Here is a 21,713-nt window from a genome sequence, read left to right on the forward strand (position 1 = left end):
AGGTTTAACTACCATTGTGGGGACCGACTTGAAATTGTGGGGACATTTTGGTGGTTGGTCCCCACAAGTTCAGACCTCTTTTTGAGGGTCAAGACTTGGTTTTAGAGTTTAGGTTTTAATTGAGTTATGGTTGAGGTTGGGGTAAGCAATCATTTTTGATGGTTAGGGGAAGGGGCTAGGAAATGCATCATGTCAATGAGATGTCCCGTTAATGATTTCTGATGAAAAATACACGTGATTAGACTTGAGTGAAATTCACTTATTGGACAATGGAAAGGTGAATAAAATGGGTGCATTATAGCATAAGCATAAACAAAACAAAAAAATAAATACATACAAAAAAAACGTTACGTTTCTGTCATCTCGGCGATCTCGCGATATATTTTTAAGAAGTTGTCCTTTTAGAGGATGACACTGGTGATGTGGTTTTGTGTGACAGTCACGAGTTCGTGAAGGGGGTTTCCGGCATCAACCACGAAACAAAAATAAAATAACATTTGCGACTTGAAAAAAAAATGGCAACCATGTCTTGAGGCCTACGTCCTTCCACGTGATATGAGAGCATCAAAGATTAGGGGCGTTCAAAGATGAATTTACTCTCTTTTATTTCGTTGTTTGTCTCCGTCATAAAGCTTTGCCCTATTGCTTGCCGCCGCTAGAGGCTACTGTTGACTTAACAAGGAAGGAGGAGACGCGGATGAAGCAGTTTACTCAACTACTGGAGAGCCTTTTTTGTTGGGGGAAGTAAAGTGGACAAGAAAATACTGGTAAACAAAGAAAATTATGTAGTGCTTTTGCACGCGAGCCAAATGGCCAGGCAACCAAGCTTGTAGTGTATTTGGTAACGTCTTTATGTGAACTAACGTCTAATATTTGTCAATAAGATGTTTTTTTTAAGGGTTTTTAATTATTCTGATTAGATAGTATCCTGATCAAAATGTCGAATTTTGCCATGAACTGTCGCTGAGTCTATTTTTATTTTTTTATTTTACTGCACTTAAGGTCATTGAAGGCTTCAGACGAGGGGGTCGATGTTATGCGCATGCGCAGAAGCGAGATGCCATATTGGAACGGGGGCAGCAGCGGGAGCGGAGAGACGTGCTGACTCTGCCGAGGCGAGGCGGGAGCAAACCCAGCGGGGGGGCTCCGGCCGGAAGTGTCCTGGAAGGGCAAGGGGGGAAAAAACGCGGCCAGGTAAGACAGGTGACGGCTCCGCTGGGTGGGAGGGGGTCACTTTATGCTGCTGTAGTTCGCGTTTTTGTCGATCAAATAAACATGGAGGGACTTATGTCCTCTTGCTTGAAAGCGTTTAAGCTCCCCATTGGCGCTTTATATTGGGGAAAAAAAAGTGTTTTCGCTAGCTTAACTTGCTTCAAGTGTCTCGTGCTAATAAACGTCTTTGTGATGCGGTTGTTATTTTGACCCGGAAATGTCGCTTTGAAAGATGTCACAGTATATTGACGTAGTTTATAAATGAGCCAATGCTGATGACTCACTGTTTTTTGTTTGTTTGTTTGTTTAATTTTTGTTTGTTTTTTGTGGCCAAGGAAAGGTGCGTTAACAAAAAAGTAAAGCAGCACAAAATTTCAAAGGCAGCGTCACTCCGACCAACATGGCGCTGCGCTGATCAACTGCCACTTTAAAAGATCTTTTGAGCGAGGAAAAAATACACCCGCATCGTGCCAACTGCCCACTTTGGTCTCTTTTGGTGCGCACACAAGAGATTTAGTGAATTAAATTCAAAGTGAGCACGGTGCGAGTGCGTGCGGGTTTTTTTCCGCCGCAGTTTGCAGTGTGTAAAGTACATGACTCTCCGCCGAGGCAGCCTGCTCCTCAGCCTGCTCCTCAGCCTCCTCCTCCTCCTCCTTCTCTTTCTCATGACATGACGACCGCACCGAACACAACGCGACGACGTTACTTCTTTCACTTTGAGGATCGCGTATACCAAAATGTGCGCAGTTGTGCTAATTTCCAATGTTCATTTCCGGGCACTCGGTTAAAACTTGCTGCCTTTTTAAATCAGACAGATTAAAATTATACGCTTTTAGAATTGTCGTAGATATTTTGTTTTTAATAATAAAAGTAAAGAACACAATCCCTAAATTATTATTATTATTATTACATTATTTTTTAGATGTAGTGAAAATTGTGACGATTTTATTCAGACCTTTCTTCCAAAAATATAATTTACAACAACTTTTTGGGGGATTTAATTCATAAGATTACCCCCCTAGTCATATCCCACCCAACATTATGCCTCAAGTGGGCTTTCACATGGGCATGGGTTCCATCTCATCTGGTTTTGCTCCATGGGTTCCGCCAGGGGCACACCTGTGTTAGCCCACATGGGCCTACATGGGTTTTTGATTGGGTCTTAGGTGGGTTCCAAATGGGTAATTTCATGTGGGGGGGTCATGTGTGTAACACCTGTGTTTGCTTTTATGGCCTTGAACTGTGATCTGAATGGGCCAAAACTGGGTTACAGGTGGGCAAACTATACGTGACCCTTGTGTTTAGCCATTTAGGATTCCATCTGGTTTAACTTTTTTTTACATAGAAAGTAATATTACTTTCTATGTAAAAAAAACAACAACAACCTATTATTCTTAGTTTTTATCCCTAGAAAAAAAAATTGCTATAAAAATGTTGAATTAAAATCTGAACTGCCTTTTCTTGTAGCATTACAGCATTCAAAACTTACCTCCAGTAAATCAAACTCATCAAAAAAAAAAAAAGTGAAAACTTAATTCATGGTTGCAACTTTAACTAAAAAAGATATATATACTTTTTAACCAAACAGTACTTGTATGGTTAAGAATTTTTATCGTGGGAAAAAATGCAATCTTTTTTTCTTCTTTTTTTATTTTTATTATTATTTTTTTTTACGAGTTTGTTAGTGTGCCATGAGGTTGTTCTCCTGTAAAAAGATGTTTCTCCTTTCCCAAAGCGTCATTGAGAACTTGGAAGGAGAAGCGAGAGGAAAAAGAACCCGCCCCGCAGCAAACCTTGCAGTTGGAGGAAGCTCGTCCACCTCTGCGGGTGAGTCTAAAAGAGGGAGAACCTTAATAGGCGCTAATGCAATAAAAGGCGCGGCCGTGCAGCTGTAGTTAATCTGCTAAATCCTCCATTAAAGCTTTTGGCGCTGCTTTCGTGAAGGGCACGTGCACATGGCTAATGGGAAATAATAATAAAAAAAAAAGATTTGAAATTAAGCTTGTAACCCTTTAGCAAGAAGAAACTGGCCGATTTATTTTCTTAGTGCAGTTAGAAGACAAATCAATATATTTTTAAGCACCTAAGGTAAGTGTAGGCTGTCTGCTCGCACCAAGATAAGAAGTTTGTTACTATCTTGACCAAAAAGTAGAGAAAACATGCTTTTTTTTGTGAAAATAAAATGACTTTGTTGCACCACACAACCAAAACAAGACTGAAAGAGGGATTTTGGTGGCAAAAATAAATCAATACATTTCCAGACATTCAAATCAAAAATGTGCTGTGAGTCACGCTGAGTCATCGCACGGTTGGAGCTGAATTCACTCCATGAACTTGGTTATCTTTCCTCGCGCTTGCGACACACGCATTTGTGCAAACATGTTTACACGAAACGTATACATGCTTTGTTAAAGAGTGTGTGAGTCGCCTAAACTTGTCTAAGAATTGATGCAACAAGATGAGATTGACCATCTTAATCTTCTGCAACATAAAAACGGTGCTGGATGTCAAATCCAAGCGGTTGAGCTATACTGACTCCGTCAAATTGATAATTAAACGGCCAAACTGGGCAATGTTACATTTTCAGCAAATTCATCAACCCAAACCAAACCTTAACCCTCAAAACATGGAGAGATTTTCTTCATTTGAAAATCATCTCGCTGCCATTTTATAAACATGAGTCATTAGCATCACATGTATTAGCTTTCAGCGCCAAACAACGCAAGATTCCAAACCCGCCCGGCACAAAACAAAAAATAGCTCGAATGTGGGGGGAAAAAAAAGATGTCAGCATAAATCGTTCAGCCATTTTGTATCTTAAAAAAAAGCAACATTCTTTGAGCCCCCCCCCCCCCCCCCACCCTTTCAGAGAAAAGTATTAAGCGTGTAAAATATGTTTACACAGATAATAAGTGTCAGCCTGACTTAGGGAGGGAAATGAGCAAAGTCTTTGGCCACTGACGCATTTCCTGTTGTGTATTCTTTGCACAAATCAAATAAGTAGAGCGTCACGCTGACTATAAGTTGTTTCTAATATTTTTGCCCACCTCATTTGACGCACTTGTTTGTTACTTGAGTGCACTTTTGACAGCGGAGACCAGTCATTGCTTCTTCAGGACTGGATGACAAACACAAGACGTGTGTGTGTGTGTGTGTGTGTGTGTGTGTGTGTGTGTGTGTGTGTTTTGGGGGGTGGCGTCATGTGAGACAAATTAGCTCAGCTTGTTGTTTACGGACTAGCTGTATGCAGGAGCCACTGTAGGGTGCGTGTGTGTGTGTGCGTGTGCGTGTACACACTCAGTGTAACCTTATGGTTAAGTTTTTGATTTAATATTGTGTAGAAATGGCCTTTTTAGTTTAGCAAAAAAGTGTTTTAAGGCCACCCTGAAAAGTTGTAAATTCGTAACTATTGGTAAAATAAAACTGCATTTTTTTCCCCCAAGATTTTTTAAATACAAATTAGAAAAAAAAAATTTTTTTTTTTTTTGTAATATTACAACATCCGCTTTTGTCTAATTAGCTCTTCTTATATGTTTGTTTTCTTGATAAATCTGGCTTTAATCTTGTAAGATTTCAACATCAAAAAGTATATACCATCCTTTTATTATTTTATGATGAATATTTTTTGTTTTATTATTATAAAAATAATCTTTGAAAAAAATTCCCACAGGATTAAATTAATCTTGGGGGAAAAATGACATCTTTATTCTCATGATATTTCCATTTTGATTCCCATGAGATTATGACTTTTTTCATCTCGTAAATCTGACTATTTTGTGAAATTAAAACCTTTTTCCTCTACAAATCCAACTTTATTCTCATATAACTTCTTTCACTGTGACTGTGACTTTTCCTCAAACTAATTCAATTTTATTCTTTTGAATAGCAACTTTTTCCTTCAAAAACATGTCTTTATTCTCAGGAAACGACAATTTAATTTTGTTCATGCGTGTAATTATTTTATTTTCAGTGTGGCCTAAAAACTCTTTGTTACATTGTCTGAATTCTGCCGATGATTGCATGTCAGACGAGTAATTATCACAATTATCTTCGCTTTCAAACTTCTTTTTTTTTTTTTTTTTTTTCCTGTACTGTAAAAAGTGAGATGACTTTGCACTTCTTTGAGTGTGGCTCATGTCTTTCCAGTTCTGCCGCTTTGCTGCTTATCTCATGGCAGCTCAGCTGTGCACGGTCCATGTATTCTGCCGGTACATCGCATACACTGCCGGGAATGATAACAGCATTTTTTTGGCTTACCTATTTGCGGATTTAAAAGTTACCTCTGCCAAGGAGGGGGTTGTGCCTTACCGACCGGGCTTGGCGTTTTGTTTTTCGCCGACAACTTCCTGGCAACAGTTATTAAGGAACCGACCGCATTTTTATGTTTGTGCTTCCTTGGAAAATGTTATGTAACGAAGTCTATTTTTCTTTTCTCTATGCAGGTGTTTCATAAGAAGCGTACGATGCAGTGACGGGGTCTGAGGTTGCGAGGATGCATTCGCTGGCCCAGGATCAGTTGAAGGCACCCAAGCCGCCCGTCTGTCCCACTAACGGGAAAGAGGAGGAGCTGAACTCAGGTGAGATTTTATTTTTTTTTTAACGTGAAATCTGTTGCACCGGGCACTGGTAGGCTTGTTTATCCTCACAAAAAAGTGCCCAACAAACCAGGAAGTCAGGCTTTTTGGTTGAAAGAGAACATTTTCGTTTTTTTGTCTTTTTTCTTTTGTGCCCTTAATTTCTTTTTTTTGAAAATTCAACTTCTGATGCCAGTTTCACTTGGCTGTATTAAACTTGGCAGGCATGTCCCTCATGAGTAGACTCGCTAAAAAGTCCCAGGAACCCATGCCCAAAAAGATATAGGAAGTCAGCCATTTTGCTTTGAAGCAGCAAATTTTCTCCACTGGATTTATTTTGAAAATTCAGACCACAAAGCCAGTTATATTTAGCATATAATAATTAAGTCAACCACTTTGATTTTAGCAACCATTTTAGGTTTATTTTCCAGGTATCCTTATGCCCTGAATAATAAAAAAAGAAAAAGACAGTTGGATTTAGCAACTTCTAATTTGGTACACATCTCTTACCATGAGCAGACGCACAAAAAATCTCGATTTTACTTTGAGACCGCTGTTTAAGGGTAATTTCTTGCCCGCTGGATTTATTTTGAAAATTCCGCCCCGAAGCCAGATTTACATTGTTAAAAAAAGAAGAAGTAATATTTACTTGAAAAAAACTAGCAAAAGTTTTTTCAGTCCGAAATTCTAAGTAATGAACTCATGACCTTCAGGTTGGGAGACTGCCACTCTACCACCAGAGCCATGCCACTCTTGCTGTTTCTGTTTGCCACTAAACTACTGGTGTGTCCAAAACTGCTCTCTTGGAGGTACAAGGATTCTGCCTGACACCATCAATTTAAAAACACACTGCAGGAGCGGCATGGCTCAGGTGGTAGAGTGGCAGTCTCCTAACCTGAAGGTTGATGGTTCATTCCTCAAACTTTACGTAACTTTATTTGATTTTTTTTTTTTATTGGTAAAATGTACTCAAAACTCTCCTTGTAAAATGTACTTACAATTTCTAAGTGAAAAAACTTTACTAGTTTTTTCAAAAGTAAATATTACTCTTATTTTTTATTTTTTTTTACAGTGTACTTAGCAACATAAAATTTGGTAGGCATGCCCATCACGAGTAGACCTACAAAAAAGCCTCTAGAAGCCATCATCAAAAAAACACAGGAAGTCCGGCATTTTGCTTTGAAGCGACTATTTTCGGGTCTTTTTAACCATTTGCAAAAAAAAAAACCTGTCCCTGCAGAGATTGGCTCCGTGTGTCATTTTGCTGTTGGTTTTCTCGTCAAACTAGACCCAGAGCCCATGGAGGAGCAAGAGGAGGCATATTTTAACTGGCAGGAGTACATGGAGGAGACGGGGGCCTCCGCCGCCCCGCACACCGCTTTCAAACACGTGAGTCGACCCGCTTAAAAGCCGCCTCTGGTAACGTTTCCTTCTGACGCACAGCAAGAACACACAACACAAAAGAAGGCATTGCTTTTATCCATTAAGTGCTCGCTTTGATGTCCAACAATGACTCGGGCTGAGATGTTGTTGTTTGAACAAACATGTCAGCCAGGAAGTAACGAGGCCGCGTGGGTTCCGCTTTTCTGCGGCGATGCGAGTGGAAGCGCACCCGGAAAGATGCCATCCAGTAAAGTACGGCGCTCATCGTTCCCGCTCGCGAACGCTCTTTTCTCTTGGGACCTTCCGCACGCACGCACGCACGCACGCACGCACGCACGCACGCACACACGCACGAGCAGCGCGTTACATAAGCCAAGCAGAGCGATCCAGCACACTTGCAGTGATGCAGCAGGAAGTCACATGGGTGGTCATTGTTTATTTCTGACTTCCCTTTTACAGTGAACCCCGGAGAAATGAGGGGCGATATCGTACATTCCAGATAGCTGAAACTCTTGTACAAACAATATTGATGACTTTTAATTAGTGCTGTCACTAACGACTTTAAAAAAAATCGAGTCTCCTTTTTTGTATTTTATTTTTTTTATTTATTTTTAATATTTTAAGAGCTCAGTATTGTTCATTCGGAAATGTCATCATCATTGCTCTTTTATTTTTTATTATATATATATATATATATATATATATATATTTTTTTTTTTTTTTTTTGTGTGTGTGTGTGTGTGGGTGAGTATGTTAATTAATTAGTGCTGTCACTAACGACTTTAAAAAAAATTGAGTCTCCTATTGATTATTCAGTCGGGTAATCGCCCCACCCCCGCCATTTTTTTTTTTCTTCCTGTAATGTTGTACGCGAGTTGAATTTAGTGGCTGTAGATTGTCATTGTTACTTAATCTTCTGTACACAAATGCCACAAATACAAACAAAATGTAGCCTATGCTTAACGGTTTGCGGATAGCATTAGCTCAAATTAACTCAAATCACTTACTTACCGTCCTTTTCCTGAAAATCACTTCATAGTCCAACATATGAAAACTTCAATTTGATCACAATATTAAATGGTAAATGGAGTGCACTTAAATAGCGCTTTATGATTCCTAAGCCTCATTGGCAGCCTCTGGCGGTTGACGCGGCACGGAAAGGTTTTTCAAATAACTATATTTCCAGGATCCCGCGCCGTCACCCTGATGTTTTTCTTTGGTTGCATTCCATTTTAAATCCATAAACATCACGAGTAGCCCTACTCGCTTATTGTAGCTTCGTACTTGATAATGCTACTAGCTAATGCTAATCTAGCCAATGGTATTGCAAAGTGAGTTTGTTTCTTAACGTCCGCGTTTGCAAACTCCCTTGCGTGTGTTGTTCAGGAAACTGTGGCCAACTGTGTCAATTTGGTTCGGTTATTGCACATTTTAGTGGCGTAAAACCGTAGTAAGAGTCCTTATGGCAAATTCTGGATGGTTTAGCCTGCATGCTACGCTTGGAGGAGTGAGTCATAGATAGTCGATACCACCTTGTCTCGTTGCTGACGCACGTAAGGCCACCATCTTACGTGTGTTTGGCTCCAATAAATTAGAACTCTTTTATTATTTCTTTAGCGATTTTTTTTTTTTTTTAAACGCGGATTGTTTTGTTACAAACATCAGGCCATGCGATGATCATTTTCTCCCTTTTCAGTCTAAAGAGGCCACAAACCCTGGAAAGCATCTTAGTAGTGTGATGGCCGGCCGGAGTCCGTTAGCAATAAGTGTCCGTGCGGAAACACGAAATATTGGTTCCGGCAACTTGCAGGTGCCGCAAATATGTTTTTTTAAAGTTATTAAAATAGCTGGGATGGACGCATTTTTGCGGTTGTCCCAAACGACTTGATTGACTTTTTTTCCCCCAGCCCTATTACTTTTACAACAAAATGTTTTTTTTATTTATTTATTTATTTATTATTATTATTTTTTTCCCCTTTTTTCTTTAAGAGCTCAGTATTGTTCATTCGGAAATGTCATCATCATTGCTCTTTTATTATTATTTTTTTAATTATTATTTTTTTTATATATATATATATTTTTTTTTTTTTGTGTGTGTGTGGGTGAGTATGTGTATGTGCGTGCGTGCGTGCGTGCGTGCGTGCGTGCGTGTATTTGTTAGCGCACCAGAAAACCTATTAGAAAAAATCTCATACCGTTCACCTAAACCGAACACCAGGAGACCCGAGGGGACCAAAGAAAACCAAGGAAGGTGAAATCCAGCACCGACCAGACACCCCCCACCAGAACTCCTCCCCAGCCCAAGAAACATCCAGACCCCAACAAATCCAAAAAACATAAAATCAGGGAGGCCTCAAGAGACCAAAGGAGAGACCGAGAAAAGGAAGGAAGGACAGACGAAGCCGCGTGAGATCCGCAGACACCAGCCAGCCTCCACCGATTCAATGACCTGAGCAGGAAACAGATTGTGTCTGAGTTTCGGTAGATGCTGGTGTGGCGGATCTGGCATGCATGAAAATCTCCACCAAAGAGGGGAGCCGTCAAAATGTTTTTTTTAGATGCTGGAAAGATTCCCCGTCATCGCATTAGTCCGCTTATCGTTGGTGTGGTTGACAGGTGGAGGTCAGCCTGCAGAGCAGCTTCCAACCGGGCATGAAGCTGGAGGTGGCCAACAAGGGCTCGCCCGACACGTACTGGGTGGCCACCATCGTGGCCACGTGTGGCCAGCTGCTGCTACTGCGCTTCAGCGGCTACGGCGACGACCGCCGGGCCGACTTCTGGTGCGACGTCATGACGGCCGAGCTGCACCCGGTGGGCTGGTGCGCCCACAACCGCAAGACCCTCGAGCCCCCGCAAGGTGACTTGCATATATGCAGATTGAAGGAACAGGATACAGTGTTTCCCCACCGTTATTGTATGGAGGACCAAAAATAGCAAAATTAAAAAAAATACAACTGAAAATAAAAACGGATGAAAAAATAAATACAAAAATTTATATCAATGGAAATAAAAACAACAAACATATATACATAAATAAAAGTGAAAATAAAATAAAAAATATTCTAAAAATAAAAAAATAAAAAATATTCTAAAAATAAAAAAATAAAAAATATTCTAAAAATAAAAAAATAAAAAATTGTGGAAATACAATAATAAATATATAAATAGAATTAAATGTCAATCAATAATTAAAAATGCTCTGCTCTCATTTATTTCATGCTGCAGACGCTATTTAGCATGAAATGTGTCATGAAATGGTATTCAAATAAAGGGGGCGGTACTAAGTGTGTCTTGGGTTGCACTATTCGCCTATTGGTTGATCGACATGTCATTCTCTGCCCCGTTCCACAGCGAGGACTGAGCTTTTACGCGCGCGGAACAATGGAACCCTGTTGTTTGCAGGAACTTGTGTGAAATTGTCGAGCAACTCGACATTCAAGTCGCAAATTTGACAGTGTAGAAATTGGTCGTCCATTGCTGCAGCCCTCCATGCAAACCGTTGTGACCTCCCACTTATTTAAATAACATTTCACTACGCATTTCTTGCTGACGGCGTCTGCAACATGAAATAAATAAGTATGAGCGCATTATATTTATATATTTTTGTATTTATTTCTACATTTGTTTTCCCCCCCCTTTTTTATTTTTGTATGTTCATTTTTTTGTAATTTTCAAATTGTATTTTTTTATATCTTTTTTTTTTTTACTTGTATTTTTGATTTTGCCATTTTTGGTCTTCCATATTATTGAGCCGAGATGCATTATTTTACTTTAGAAAACAATTTCAATGGAATTGGATCCTTTTCACGGCACACTGGTTGGGAATCACTGACACAAAACAAAAGCCTCCGCCCCCTTTTTTTTATCATATCTATAAAACACTAAGCTGCTGCTTCTACTTTCTTCATTGGTTTCTTCTCTTTTTGTCTCTCAGATAAGCTGAGAAAAGGTAAGCTGCTGCATGAGCCTCAACCCCCCCCCCCCCCTCCCCCGTCCCCCCTCCTTCGTAGGATATGTCCTCTCAGCCCTCTTGCTGCTTGCACGGCAAGTGATAAGCGACACGCACAAAAAAACGAGCGCACCTTGCGCTGGTGCCGCTCTGCGATAACATGAGACTGAGAGAAGCAGATAAACGAGGGGGGGGGGGGTTGATGACACGGCGCAAATGTTGCACTTGCCCAATCTATAGCGATTTAAAAAGCCACCATCTACTGGATTCATTTAGTCGTTACAGTCGTTTTGCAAATCCTGAATTTGACAAGAAAAAGCTGCTCGATTGCTAATATTGGGGACCTCTTTTGTTAAATCATTATTCCCCACTTGAGCCTGCACTGCAGCACAACATTTTTACTTCTACAACAAATGTCGTTTGGAGGCTGCTGTTGACTCCCGGCATTGACACACACACACACACACACACACGCACACACAACATTCAAGTGTTAATTGCGCAAGGGCGACATTCCCCGCATGCTCGTGCTGTGTTTTGGCTGCGGCTGGCGCGTCGAGGTCAGTAAAGGCAAGCATCTTCGCACTGGAGTGAATTTTCACTCCCACAAAAAAAAGAAAAATCCCGACTAAGCAAAAGTGGAAGATGTGTCGCATTTCGATCCCTCCAATGGCTGCCCGCCTTGTCGTTCGGGACGGACAGGAAGCGCGACGTTTGATTCTGACGAAACCATCGCTAAAATGAAAATGGGCCATTTCGGTACATCCTGCGCCTCCTTTTAAGAGTTCTGGAAGTAGCGACTCGTGCGGGAACCCAAGTCAATTTGCACCCATTAAGCGCTGAACGGCATCTGCTTTTTATCATTTTTTAACAGCCACGTTGATTATCCAAACTGAAGCTGCTTGTGCGCGAAGAAGCTAAATATGCTAATGTCATACATATATTCATATTTGTTTGCTTGTTGTTTTAACGGCGGCATATTTGTGGAGACTTGAGCTTTGGTGCAGTCTGGGCCTGCGGGGGAGGGGAGCTTGTCTGCGTGCATGCGTGTTATTGGGGGGGGGGGTGTAAAATCCCCTCCCTCAAGGTTAATTATGCACTTGATGTTATGTGAAAGTCGAGCATGCGTGTGTGAGCCGCCTTCGGAATGGAAACATGGAGAAAAAGCAAATTGTTTGTCCACGTTGGTAGAGTATGGAGGGGGGGGGGGTGCGGGGGGGGGGGGGGCTGCTGCGCAGGACATGTAAAAATAGTTGATCTATTTCTGCACACAGGAGTGCTTGTGTGCATGCAAAACGTGTCCAGCACAGTAGCAACAAGAGAAGACGCTCGTAAGCGGCAACATGAGATTTAATAGTCATTTTACAAGCAAAAAAATAAACATGTTCAATTTCCATTAGGTATCTTAATTATGAAATCAAATCATTGATTGACTCAGTCAGCTATTTATAAGCACGGCGTATTTATTCCATTACGCAATCATGAAGCGAGCACAAAAAGTAGAAACTCTACGCGTGCTTGCCAGAAAGTAGTAATTTGGCGCGAATGTGAATTGTTGATATTGTTTCATTTTCTTCTACGTTGTTTGCTTTTATTCCGTGCGTTTGCAGCCATCCGGGAGAAACACGGAGACTGGACCGAGTTCCTGGTTGGCGACTTGACTGGCTCCAGGACGGCGCCTGCTAACCTGCTGGAGGGGGTGAGGGTGTGTCCGTCAATGTGTGTGTGTGTGTGTGTGTGTGTGTGTGTGTGTGTGTGTGTGTGTGTGTGTGTGTGTGTGTGTGTGTGTGTGCGCAACTGCGTGTGTGTATAGATGCGGGCTCGCTTGTTGACGTTTCCACATGTTGGGAAATCATTGGAACCTTGTTTCCGCTACAAAAAAAAAAAAAAAGTGTTGGATTTACATCAAAAATGGGATGGACGCGGTTTGCACGTATTCAAATCATGTGTCACCGACATTTTATTTTGTGTAATATTCAACTGTTAATACTATTTCGTAGTGTGAGCAAATATAGAGAAACAAATATTTCTAAAATGTCTGATAAGTCATATTTTCAATTCATTCTGAGGAATCTGCTTTAAGGTTATCTTTGATCGACTTGCATGCATTTGGGTGTCAAAGGGAAAGTGAAAGTTCCACTTTAGCGCTCCTCGAGCAGGTTTTTTTGTTGGTGTTTTTTTTTTTTTAACGGGAGAACAATTTTCAACACCAATTAAACCTGACTGAATGCTTTTGGATTTAAAAAGTTGCCTTTAAAAGAAAACCTTACATTAACAAATTCATGTTTTTTAGAGGTAAAAATGTGCAACATTATAGAATAAAATATTTAGTAGTTAAAACACACACTTGTAAAATGCATTTCATTCTAGAAAAGATGCCTTTACTTGATAAATAAAAATTTAAAAAAGCCTTTGCAAATAAATTATGTCAAATAAAAGTGACATCAGATTTGCTCATAGCAAAGGTAGGGAAGAATTTATTTTTGTTGCGTCTGTCCTAATTTTTTAGATATGCCCTTTAAAGGGAAAGTCGACCCAAAAAACAATTCTTGACAATATGTTCTATGCATCCCTATTAGTCTATATATGATATTCTGGTTAATCGTGTGTTAGTGGATATATGAGTTTAGCAGCAAAATCTAGCACTTTTTATCTATATCAGAAGGCGGCCATTTTGCCACTTGCTGTCGACTGAAGATGACATCACAGTTGCTCAGCTTTCAGGTAACAACCGGTCACAGCTCAGCTTCAGAAAACAAGGTGAGCTGAGATTGGTCGTTGCCTGAGCCCTGACCAACTGTGATGTCATCTTCAGTCGACAGCAAGTGGCAAAATGGCCGCCCCCCTGAGATGGATAAACATGGTTGCATTTTGCTGCATAACTCATATTCCACAAATGTAATATTAATCAGAATGTCATGTTTAGACTAGTGAGGTCACATGTAACATATTATTGTCAAGATATGTTTACGGTTGACTACCCCTTTTATGCTAGGACATAATGTATTGCAAATGATTTCATGGACCCCGAGGCCATGCTTTGCAGACCCTAGTTTGCGAAACCGCCTCAGACTAATCACATCCTCCATCTTTTTTTTTCCCTGTAGCCATTACGAGGAAAGAACACAGTGGACCTGATCGCCCAGGGATCCGTCCTGGAGCTCCGCGACACGTCGGACCCGTTCCTGTACTGGGCGGCGCGCGTTGTCCAAAACGTGGGCGGCCGGCTGCGTCTCCGCCTCGCCGGCCTCTCGGACGAGCACCAGGCGCGGGACGCGTGGCTCTTCTACCTGGATGTGAGGCTGCGACCCTTTGGGTGGGCGCAGGAAAATCGGCTGACTTTGGAGCCGCCCAAAGGTGACCAGCTACTATCCTTAACCACGTTTGCCAATTAAAAGTAATTTAGCACACTTGCAGTAATTTCTGGACTATAAGCCGCACCCGACTGTAAGCCGCAGGTGTTTTAATGTTACCGCTACTTTCTTTTCCATAATGAGGGTGCAAATTGTCTCTCCTACTGTATTTGGGCTCATTTGGTTTGTTTTGCTCTGCCTGACGCTCTTGCGCTTCCTTTATAGTGCGCCCCCTTGTGACCGAATGGATAAGCCGCACCTTTGTATTAGCCGCAGGGTCGAATGCAAGTGAAAAAAGTAGCGGCTTATAGTCCCGAAATGACTGTAGTTCCAATTGTTCTTACAGAATTGCGGTCCCTGAAGGACGCCGCCGACTGGGAGCGAGCTTTGGATGACGCCAGACGAGATGGAGAGACAAGTGCCGTGCCGCTTGAGGTGTTCAAAGTGAGTGCTTTTGTCACCTTTTCGCACTTTTAAAAATAATAAGTTGACAGAAAACAATTCAAACTGAAACCCCAGAAACCACATTTTGTGTTTTGCTTCCAAAAACCTGAGATGTTTATTCATCCATCTTAACTCATTCACTCGCAGCCATTTTCACTGAAGCAAATCCCCTTCCTACTGGATTTGGACTGATTTTGCAAGGCCCACAGAATATTGTGTTCTATTGCTATAAAAACATGGAACCTACCAAAAGAAAGATTAGAGTCTCTTCTTTCATCAGGAAAAAAAGTATTTTTCTATCTGTTTCCGTTTTGCAGCAATTAGGCATTAGACTATAGCTTAAGTTTCATCATTATTCACAAATCTATTTAGAAATGAAAGCTTTTTTTCAACATGGCCCTCGTTGATCTCTTTTGCAGTGCTGCCACCTGCTGGCCGTTTATGTGATACATACCATTTCTTCAACCATTTTTTCAGTTGAGAGGCTGCATCAAAGCCTTCTGTATGCTCTAGCATAAATTAAAAACACATAAATATGTCTTTGGGACACTTAAAAAAACATTTGTAATAGAACGTATTCGTACGTTTTTGGGAGCCAAATGAGTTGACAATGGCTGGCATTGTTTGACTCTCCCATGTCAGGACCACGACGATCTTCCTTCGCATGCCTTCAAAGTGGGCATGAAGCTGGAGATGGCCCTTTGGGAGTGCCTGCAGATCTGCCCCGTTTCTGTCACCAAGGTAATTCTCATCATCATTGTGGTCGTCACGGAGCTCACAAGCTTCTTTTGGAGTGTGTGTTATATAATATCGATTTTTGAAGTTGCTATCATCGCTGAAATCCAAATTGCGCGTCCACTTCCAGGTCTTCAGTGACAACTACTTCCAAGTCACGGTGGACGGCGAGGCGCGTTCGGCGTTGTGTCACGCCAACTCTCCGGGCATCATGCCCATCCAGTGGTGCTTAAAGAATGGCGCCATTTTAGAGAGGCCGCGCGGATACCAGGGTCAGGACTTCGACTGGGCCGACTACCTCAAGCAGGGCGGCACCGAAGCCGCTCCCGACACCCGCTTCCCTGACGTAAGGCATCCTCGCCATGACTGCGTTCGTGTGTTTTAATGAGGAGCGAATCTGTCAAAAGAAAAAAGCGGTTTGCAGTGAACCCACATGCATCGACGAGGGGTGTCAAAATGAGTGCATTCATTTAAAGTGAAGTTACTTTAATGCCACTTGTTTTTTTTAACGCGCGATTAATAACTAACTACTGGGGGAATTCCAGTCACAACGCAACAAACATCAAAATTTAGCAGTAATAAATATTAATAGGAATGCAAATATGCGTGGAGACTGAAGTTGTATTTTACAATTTTAAAAATGTGCAGAATTTCACAAGCTACTTCAAGTTAAAGATTAGATAGCTTTTAATATGAAGAGAAAAATGCATTCAGGTTTCACCACCATCAATAATGCCATCTAGTGGCAGTAAAATGACGTCAACACAAATAAATATCACACTCGTTTTTTTTACAGTACATCTTGTAATTCAATTTTATGATTTATTATTAAATTACTGTATCAAAGACTAAAAAAATGCAGCCATGTTTTTATTGGTTTAACATTTTGACACTTTTGTTAACAAGAGTATGAAAACTTAGGAAAAAAATACTTTATTGTACATTTTATACATTTCGAACAGATATAACATTTGCGATTAATCGTGAGAACAATTTGAAGCCATGCGATTAATTACAATTAAAACTTTTAATTGCCTGACACCCCAGTATCGACATTCACATACTCTAGTACTATGAACTCTTTCACTGCCAGCCATTTTCACTGAAGCAACCCCCTTCGCTCCCGGCTCTGTTTCCGTTTTGTAGCAATTAGCGTTAGAATATAGCTAAGTTTCATCATGTTTCACAAATCTGTTTAAAACAGTGGAGAAAATAGTTCTTTGCAACATGGCCCTGGTCGATCTCTTATACTCTGCTGCCACCTGCTGGCGTTTTTGTAATAACAGTTCAGAGGCTGCATCAAAGCCTTCTGTATGCTCTAGCATTAAAAAAAACATTTAAAAAAAAACGTCTTTGGAAGCATGGTCATATTTAAAATAGAACGTATTTATACGTTTTTGGGAGCAAATGAGTTAATGACATGGCTACTGTGCGTACAGACGTGGCAGACTCGGGCATTTGCCAAGGACACGTGGCTGGAGGCGGTGCACACTGAGCGGCCGGCGGAGATCTGCATGGCCCAGATTACTCAAGTGCGAGGACGCCTGCTGTGGCTGCGACTTGAAGGTTAAAAAAAAATAGTAATAATAATAAATGTTTCAAATGTGTTTTGAGTCAACGTCGTGGTCCGCCAACAGGTGTGGCCAAGCAGTTTTGTGAGACTATCGTGGACGTAGAGTCCATGGACATCTTTCCTGTGGGCTGGTGCGAGGCCAACTCGTACCCTCTGAACCCGCCGCTGAAACCTGCCTGTACGCACGCACGCACACACTTCACATTTATTGGCACATAAAAGGACAATTTTTCCTTGAATGTTCTTCATATCCAACCAACTTTTAAAGACTTATATTTCTGTTCCTCCACAGGCGGGAAGCAACGGAAGATTGCAGTTGTCCAGCCAGAGAAACCGTAAGAAAATGTCTTTACAAATTTCTCCCAAGAAAGCTGAATTTTCTTGGAATTGTGATGTGGCTGTTTGCCCCCCCCCCCCCCTCCCACCACAGATTGGTGCCCTCTCACCCTGTGGAGCCACCTCCCGCCAATCATTGCCAGCCTGCCCCCAACGACGCAGGTAACAAGTGGATGAAGGAATGAATGCAGACACATTTATTTCCTTCATGCTACAAAGACGAGATGAAATAAATAATGATTACGGCTTCATTTAAGTTACATTTTTTGGTCACGTTTTCTCGCCCGCGTGGCAGCCAATGGACGCTACTGCTGCTCCAAGGTGTTTGTCAACCATCGCTGCTTCTCAGGACCGTACCTCAACAAGGGGCGCATCGCCGAGCTGCCGCAGACGGTCGGGCCTGGCAAGTGCACTCTGGTTCTCAAAGAGGTGAGGGAACCGATCACGTGGCCGTTGTTTGTCCTCCGTTTCTCAACGAATCTTTATTGAGCCCAGGCACGTTTTTTACAGTAGAAAACTGTAAAACAGTCAATTGAAATAATGAGGACCGAAAATGCCAAAATAAAAGTGAAAATAAAAATAGGTAGAAAAATATCATTCAAAAATTTAATACTAAAGAATTTATGTAAATGGTAATTTAACACAAAAATATCTATTTATGCATAAATAAATACACAAATAAAAAACGAGACAAACAAAAAATAGAAAAATAAATATATAGATTTAAATATCAATAAATAGATAGATACTGTCAGCATGAAATGTTATTCAAATGAGGGGGCGGTCCTAAGCCAACACGTCTTCGGGTTGGACTCCGCCTTTGCCAACTGCCTTTGAGTGGTGGAATGTTCTCTCACTGGCAAAAACAAGGAAGTCTCCACGGCTTGCAAAGGAGCGCTCCAGCAAAGTATCTTGTTTATCATCACAACTTGCGACTTTTGAGTTGTCAAGTCAGTTTCACCCAAGACACACTTAGGACCGCCCCTTCATTTGAATAACATTTCATGACGCGTTTCTTGCTGCGGCATGAAAAATATGAGAGCAGAGTGGATTTATTTTTTATTGATTTATCTATTTTTTCATCCTGTTTTTACTTTTTATTTACGTGTATATCTTTTATTATTATTTTTATTTCAATTTGCATATATTAAAAAAAATATGAAATTTTTTATATCCATATTTATTTTTTATTTGATCATTTTTGGTCCTCCATACGAGTGTTTTTTTTTTTTTGTGCGCCCCGCAGCTCCTCTCCATGCTCATCAACGCCGCCTACAAGCCCGGACGCGTCCTCAAGGAGCTGCAGGAGCTGGAGGATCCCAGCTGGGACTGCCAGGAGGAGACCTTGAAAGCCAAGTGAGGACGACGCCAGCGAGCGTCCAAGCGCCGTCCTCGCGCTCTTCCCGCTAAAATTGGTCCCGTCTCGGGTTCCTCCAGATACAAAGGGAAAACGTACCGCTCCAGCATCAAAATCGTCCGCCTGGCCGAGCTCATCCCGGACTTCTGCCGCAAAGTGTGCGTCAAGCTGCAGTGCTGCCCCAATCTCGTCGGACCCGCGCTCGTACCCGAAAAGTGCCCGGAGAGCTGCTTTGTTCAGACCAAAACCAAATACAGTGAGTGGCGTCGTCGCTGGAAATACGTTTGTTTAAATCTGCACTTTCTACGACTTCGGATGAGATGTTGCAGTCGTCATGAACATGTTTTTTTATTCGGGGTGTCAGGCAATTCAAATTAACTCACGATTAATCGCAAATTTTGTATCTGTTCTAAATTTACAATAAATGTACAATAAAACCTTTTTTTCTTAAGTTCTCATACTCTTGTTAACATGAGTGGGATTAGTCATTGATCCAGTAATTTCATAGTAATTCATAAAATTGAGTTAAAATTCATAAAATTGAGTTAAAATTCATAAAATTGAGTTAAAATTTTAAAAAGACACACTGTACTGTACAAAACGAATGTGATATTGATTTGTGTTGAGGTCATTTTTCTGCCACTAGATGGCATCATTGCATTTGTAAGACGGTGACAGCCCAGTGAATTTTTCTTATCATCTTAAAAGCTATAGAATCTTTAACATGAAGTAACTTGTGAAATTCTGCACTTGTTTAAAATTGTAAAATACAACTTGACCCCAGTCTCCACAAATAATATGCATTATTATTACATTTATTACTGCTAAGATTTTGACGTGGACGCGTGTGCTGCGTTGCAACTGGCTTTCCCAAGTAATTAATCGCACGTTTAAAACTTTTTTTTTATCTGGCGTTAAAGGAACTTTATTTTAACTAAAAATGAACGCACTTATTTTGACACCCCTACTTTTTTATATTGAAATGATTAACCCGTTCCAGCCACCCAAAAAAACCTAAATATTTTGTAATGTGTTTTTAATAAGAAAAAATAATTTACAAAATAAAATAAAAAATACAGAAATTACATGTTAAATACAATACAAATAATTAAAAAAAAATAATAATAATTAACAACTGGAATAATATTAGTCATCTGTTGCAAAGGATGCTTCGACATAATATTGAAATGATTAACCCGTTCCAGCCACCCAAAAAAAAAAAAAATTTTGTAATGTGTTTTTAATAAGAAAAAATAATTTACAAAATTAAAAAAATACAGAAATTACATGTTAAATACAATACAAATAATTAAAAAGAAAAAGAAAAAAATTCACAACTGGAATAATATTAGTCATCTGTTGCAAAGGATGCTTCGACATAAGTACAAAGTGCAAGTGAGTCTCTCTTCCGCCTGCCATGTTTATTGTTGTTTCAAATGTGTGCAGCATATTACTACGGGAAGAAAAGGAAGCTGCCCAAGCCGGCTGGAGGCGCGGACGCAGCAGCAGCAGCAGCAGGAGAGCCGCTCAAACCGAAGCGCAAGAAGCGGAAGAGCATCTTCGTGCAGAAGAAGCGCCGCACTTCAGCAGTGGACTACAGTGCCGCCGGCTCGGCTCAGGTTCGACTTCCGCTGCCGCAGATTTGAGGGGGAAAAAAATAGTCCGATCGCTTACTCTCCTGTCCTGTCTCAGGAAAGTGAGGAAGACGAAGAAGATGGGGCGTCGCGGTCGGGCAGCGAAGGCACCAGCTCGGAACCCCGCGACTATCTGACCGACGCGTCCTCGGTGGACACGAGCGGGGCCCGCCCACGCCGCCTGACGGCGTCGCGCAAAGCCGAGACAGCCGGCAGTTACAATACCACCGCCGGCAGCCAGGAGGGGCCAGAGGGGCGGCGCAGGTCTACCCGTCAACAGGTCAGCAAGTATCAAGCACCCAAAGAAGAAGACGCACAGGTGACAGAGATGCGTTGGTGCTTTTTTTTTTTTTTTTTTTTCTTCCTGAGGCGACCACCTTCAGATTTTAAATGTAAATACAATGCAGGAGGAGGAGGAGCCTCTAGTTCTGGACAGAAACCCTCTGGAGTGGAGCGTACAGGAAGTGGTCCAGTTCATCAACTCCACTGACTGCGCGTCGTTGGCCAACATCTTCCAGGAGCAGGTGAGCCAAAGCGGGCCCATGAGCGCTGTCGTCACCCACCTGGACGGAACCCGACTCCCATTAATTCTCGTTTGCTTCTAGGACATCGACGGCCAGGCCATGCTGCTACTGACGTTGCCCACCGTGCAGGAGTGCATGGACCTGAAGCTCGGGCCCGCCATCAAACTCTGCCACCACATTGAGCGCGTCAAAGTGGCTTTTTACAGACAGTATGCGAACTGACCCCGGGTTCTAGTACTCCTTCCCCTTGCAGGAAAATGTATCCAAAGCTGTGAGAGAAACGTCAAAAACATGCAAGAAAAGCGCTGAACACACAAATTCCAACAGACTTGTTTTTTGATTGTTCAAGCAATTTACATTTAATTTATACATATTTAACAGTCCATTAATTAATATATGTGGACTATTTATTGCCAGGCTCTCTTTATGAGGCTCTACTGCTTTATTTACTTTTTTCCCCCAGAAAGATCTTTTTAATTTATTCCGCAAACTTTATTCCTCACAAAATGTGCTCCTGTTGCTCGCTGTGTAAACTCCAACCAACCAACCAACTGACTGCTGTTGTTCGTTCATCTATGCAAATGTCTTGTTTGCTGATATTTTGATAAAGCAAGAAAATAAAATTTCTATTGATTTGTA

General features: G+C 41.3%; 1 protein-coding gene across 2 annotated transcripts; it reads left to right on the forward strand.

Annotated features, from left to right (window-relative positions):
* The first annotated feature begins 611 nt into the window (after window positions 1–611).
* Window positions 612–21,713, forward strand: sfmbt2 (Scm like with four mbt domains 2). 2 transcript variants are annotated; one of them, XM_086060043.1, is made up of 23 exons: window positions 612–767; window positions 1,003–1,194; window positions 2,948–3,039; window positions 5,655–5,789; window positions 7,075–7,175; window positions 9,786–10,026; window positions 11,104–11,118; window positions 12,729–12,817; window positions 14,226–14,475; window positions 14,818–14,915; window positions 15,558–15,656; window positions 15,781–15,996; window positions 17,090–17,216; window positions 17,288–17,401; window positions 17,516–17,558; window positions 17,654–17,721; window positions 17,855–17,988; window positions 18,806–18,915; window positions 18,997–19,172; window positions 20,363–20,535; window positions 20,609–20,869; window positions 20,958–21,074; window positions 21,156–21,713. In XM_086060043.1, the coding sequence occupies exons 4-23, from the start codon at window positions 5,705–5,707 to the stop codon at window positions 21,294–21,296; spliced, it is 2,658 nt and encodes an 885-aa protein (XP_085916169.1). In that variant the 5' UTR covers window positions 612–767; window positions 1,003–1,194; window positions 2,948–3,039; window positions 5,655–5,704; the 3' UTR covers window positions 21,297–21,713. The 2 variants fall into 2 exon arrangements, with proteins under 2 accessions (XP_085916169.1, XP_085916170.1); XM_086060044.1 differs by lacking the exon at window positions 11,104–11,118.

Source organism: Leptonotus elevatus, chromosome 17 (genome assembly GCF_054856555.1).
Source record: "Leptonotus elevatus isolate MCC_2025b chromosome 17, RoL_Lele_1.0, whole genome shotgun sequence".
In the NCBI taxonomy this organism is placed as follows: domain Eukaryota; kingdom Metazoa; phylum Chordata; class Actinopteri; order Syngnathiformes; family Syngnathidae; genus Leptonotus; species Leptonotus elevatus.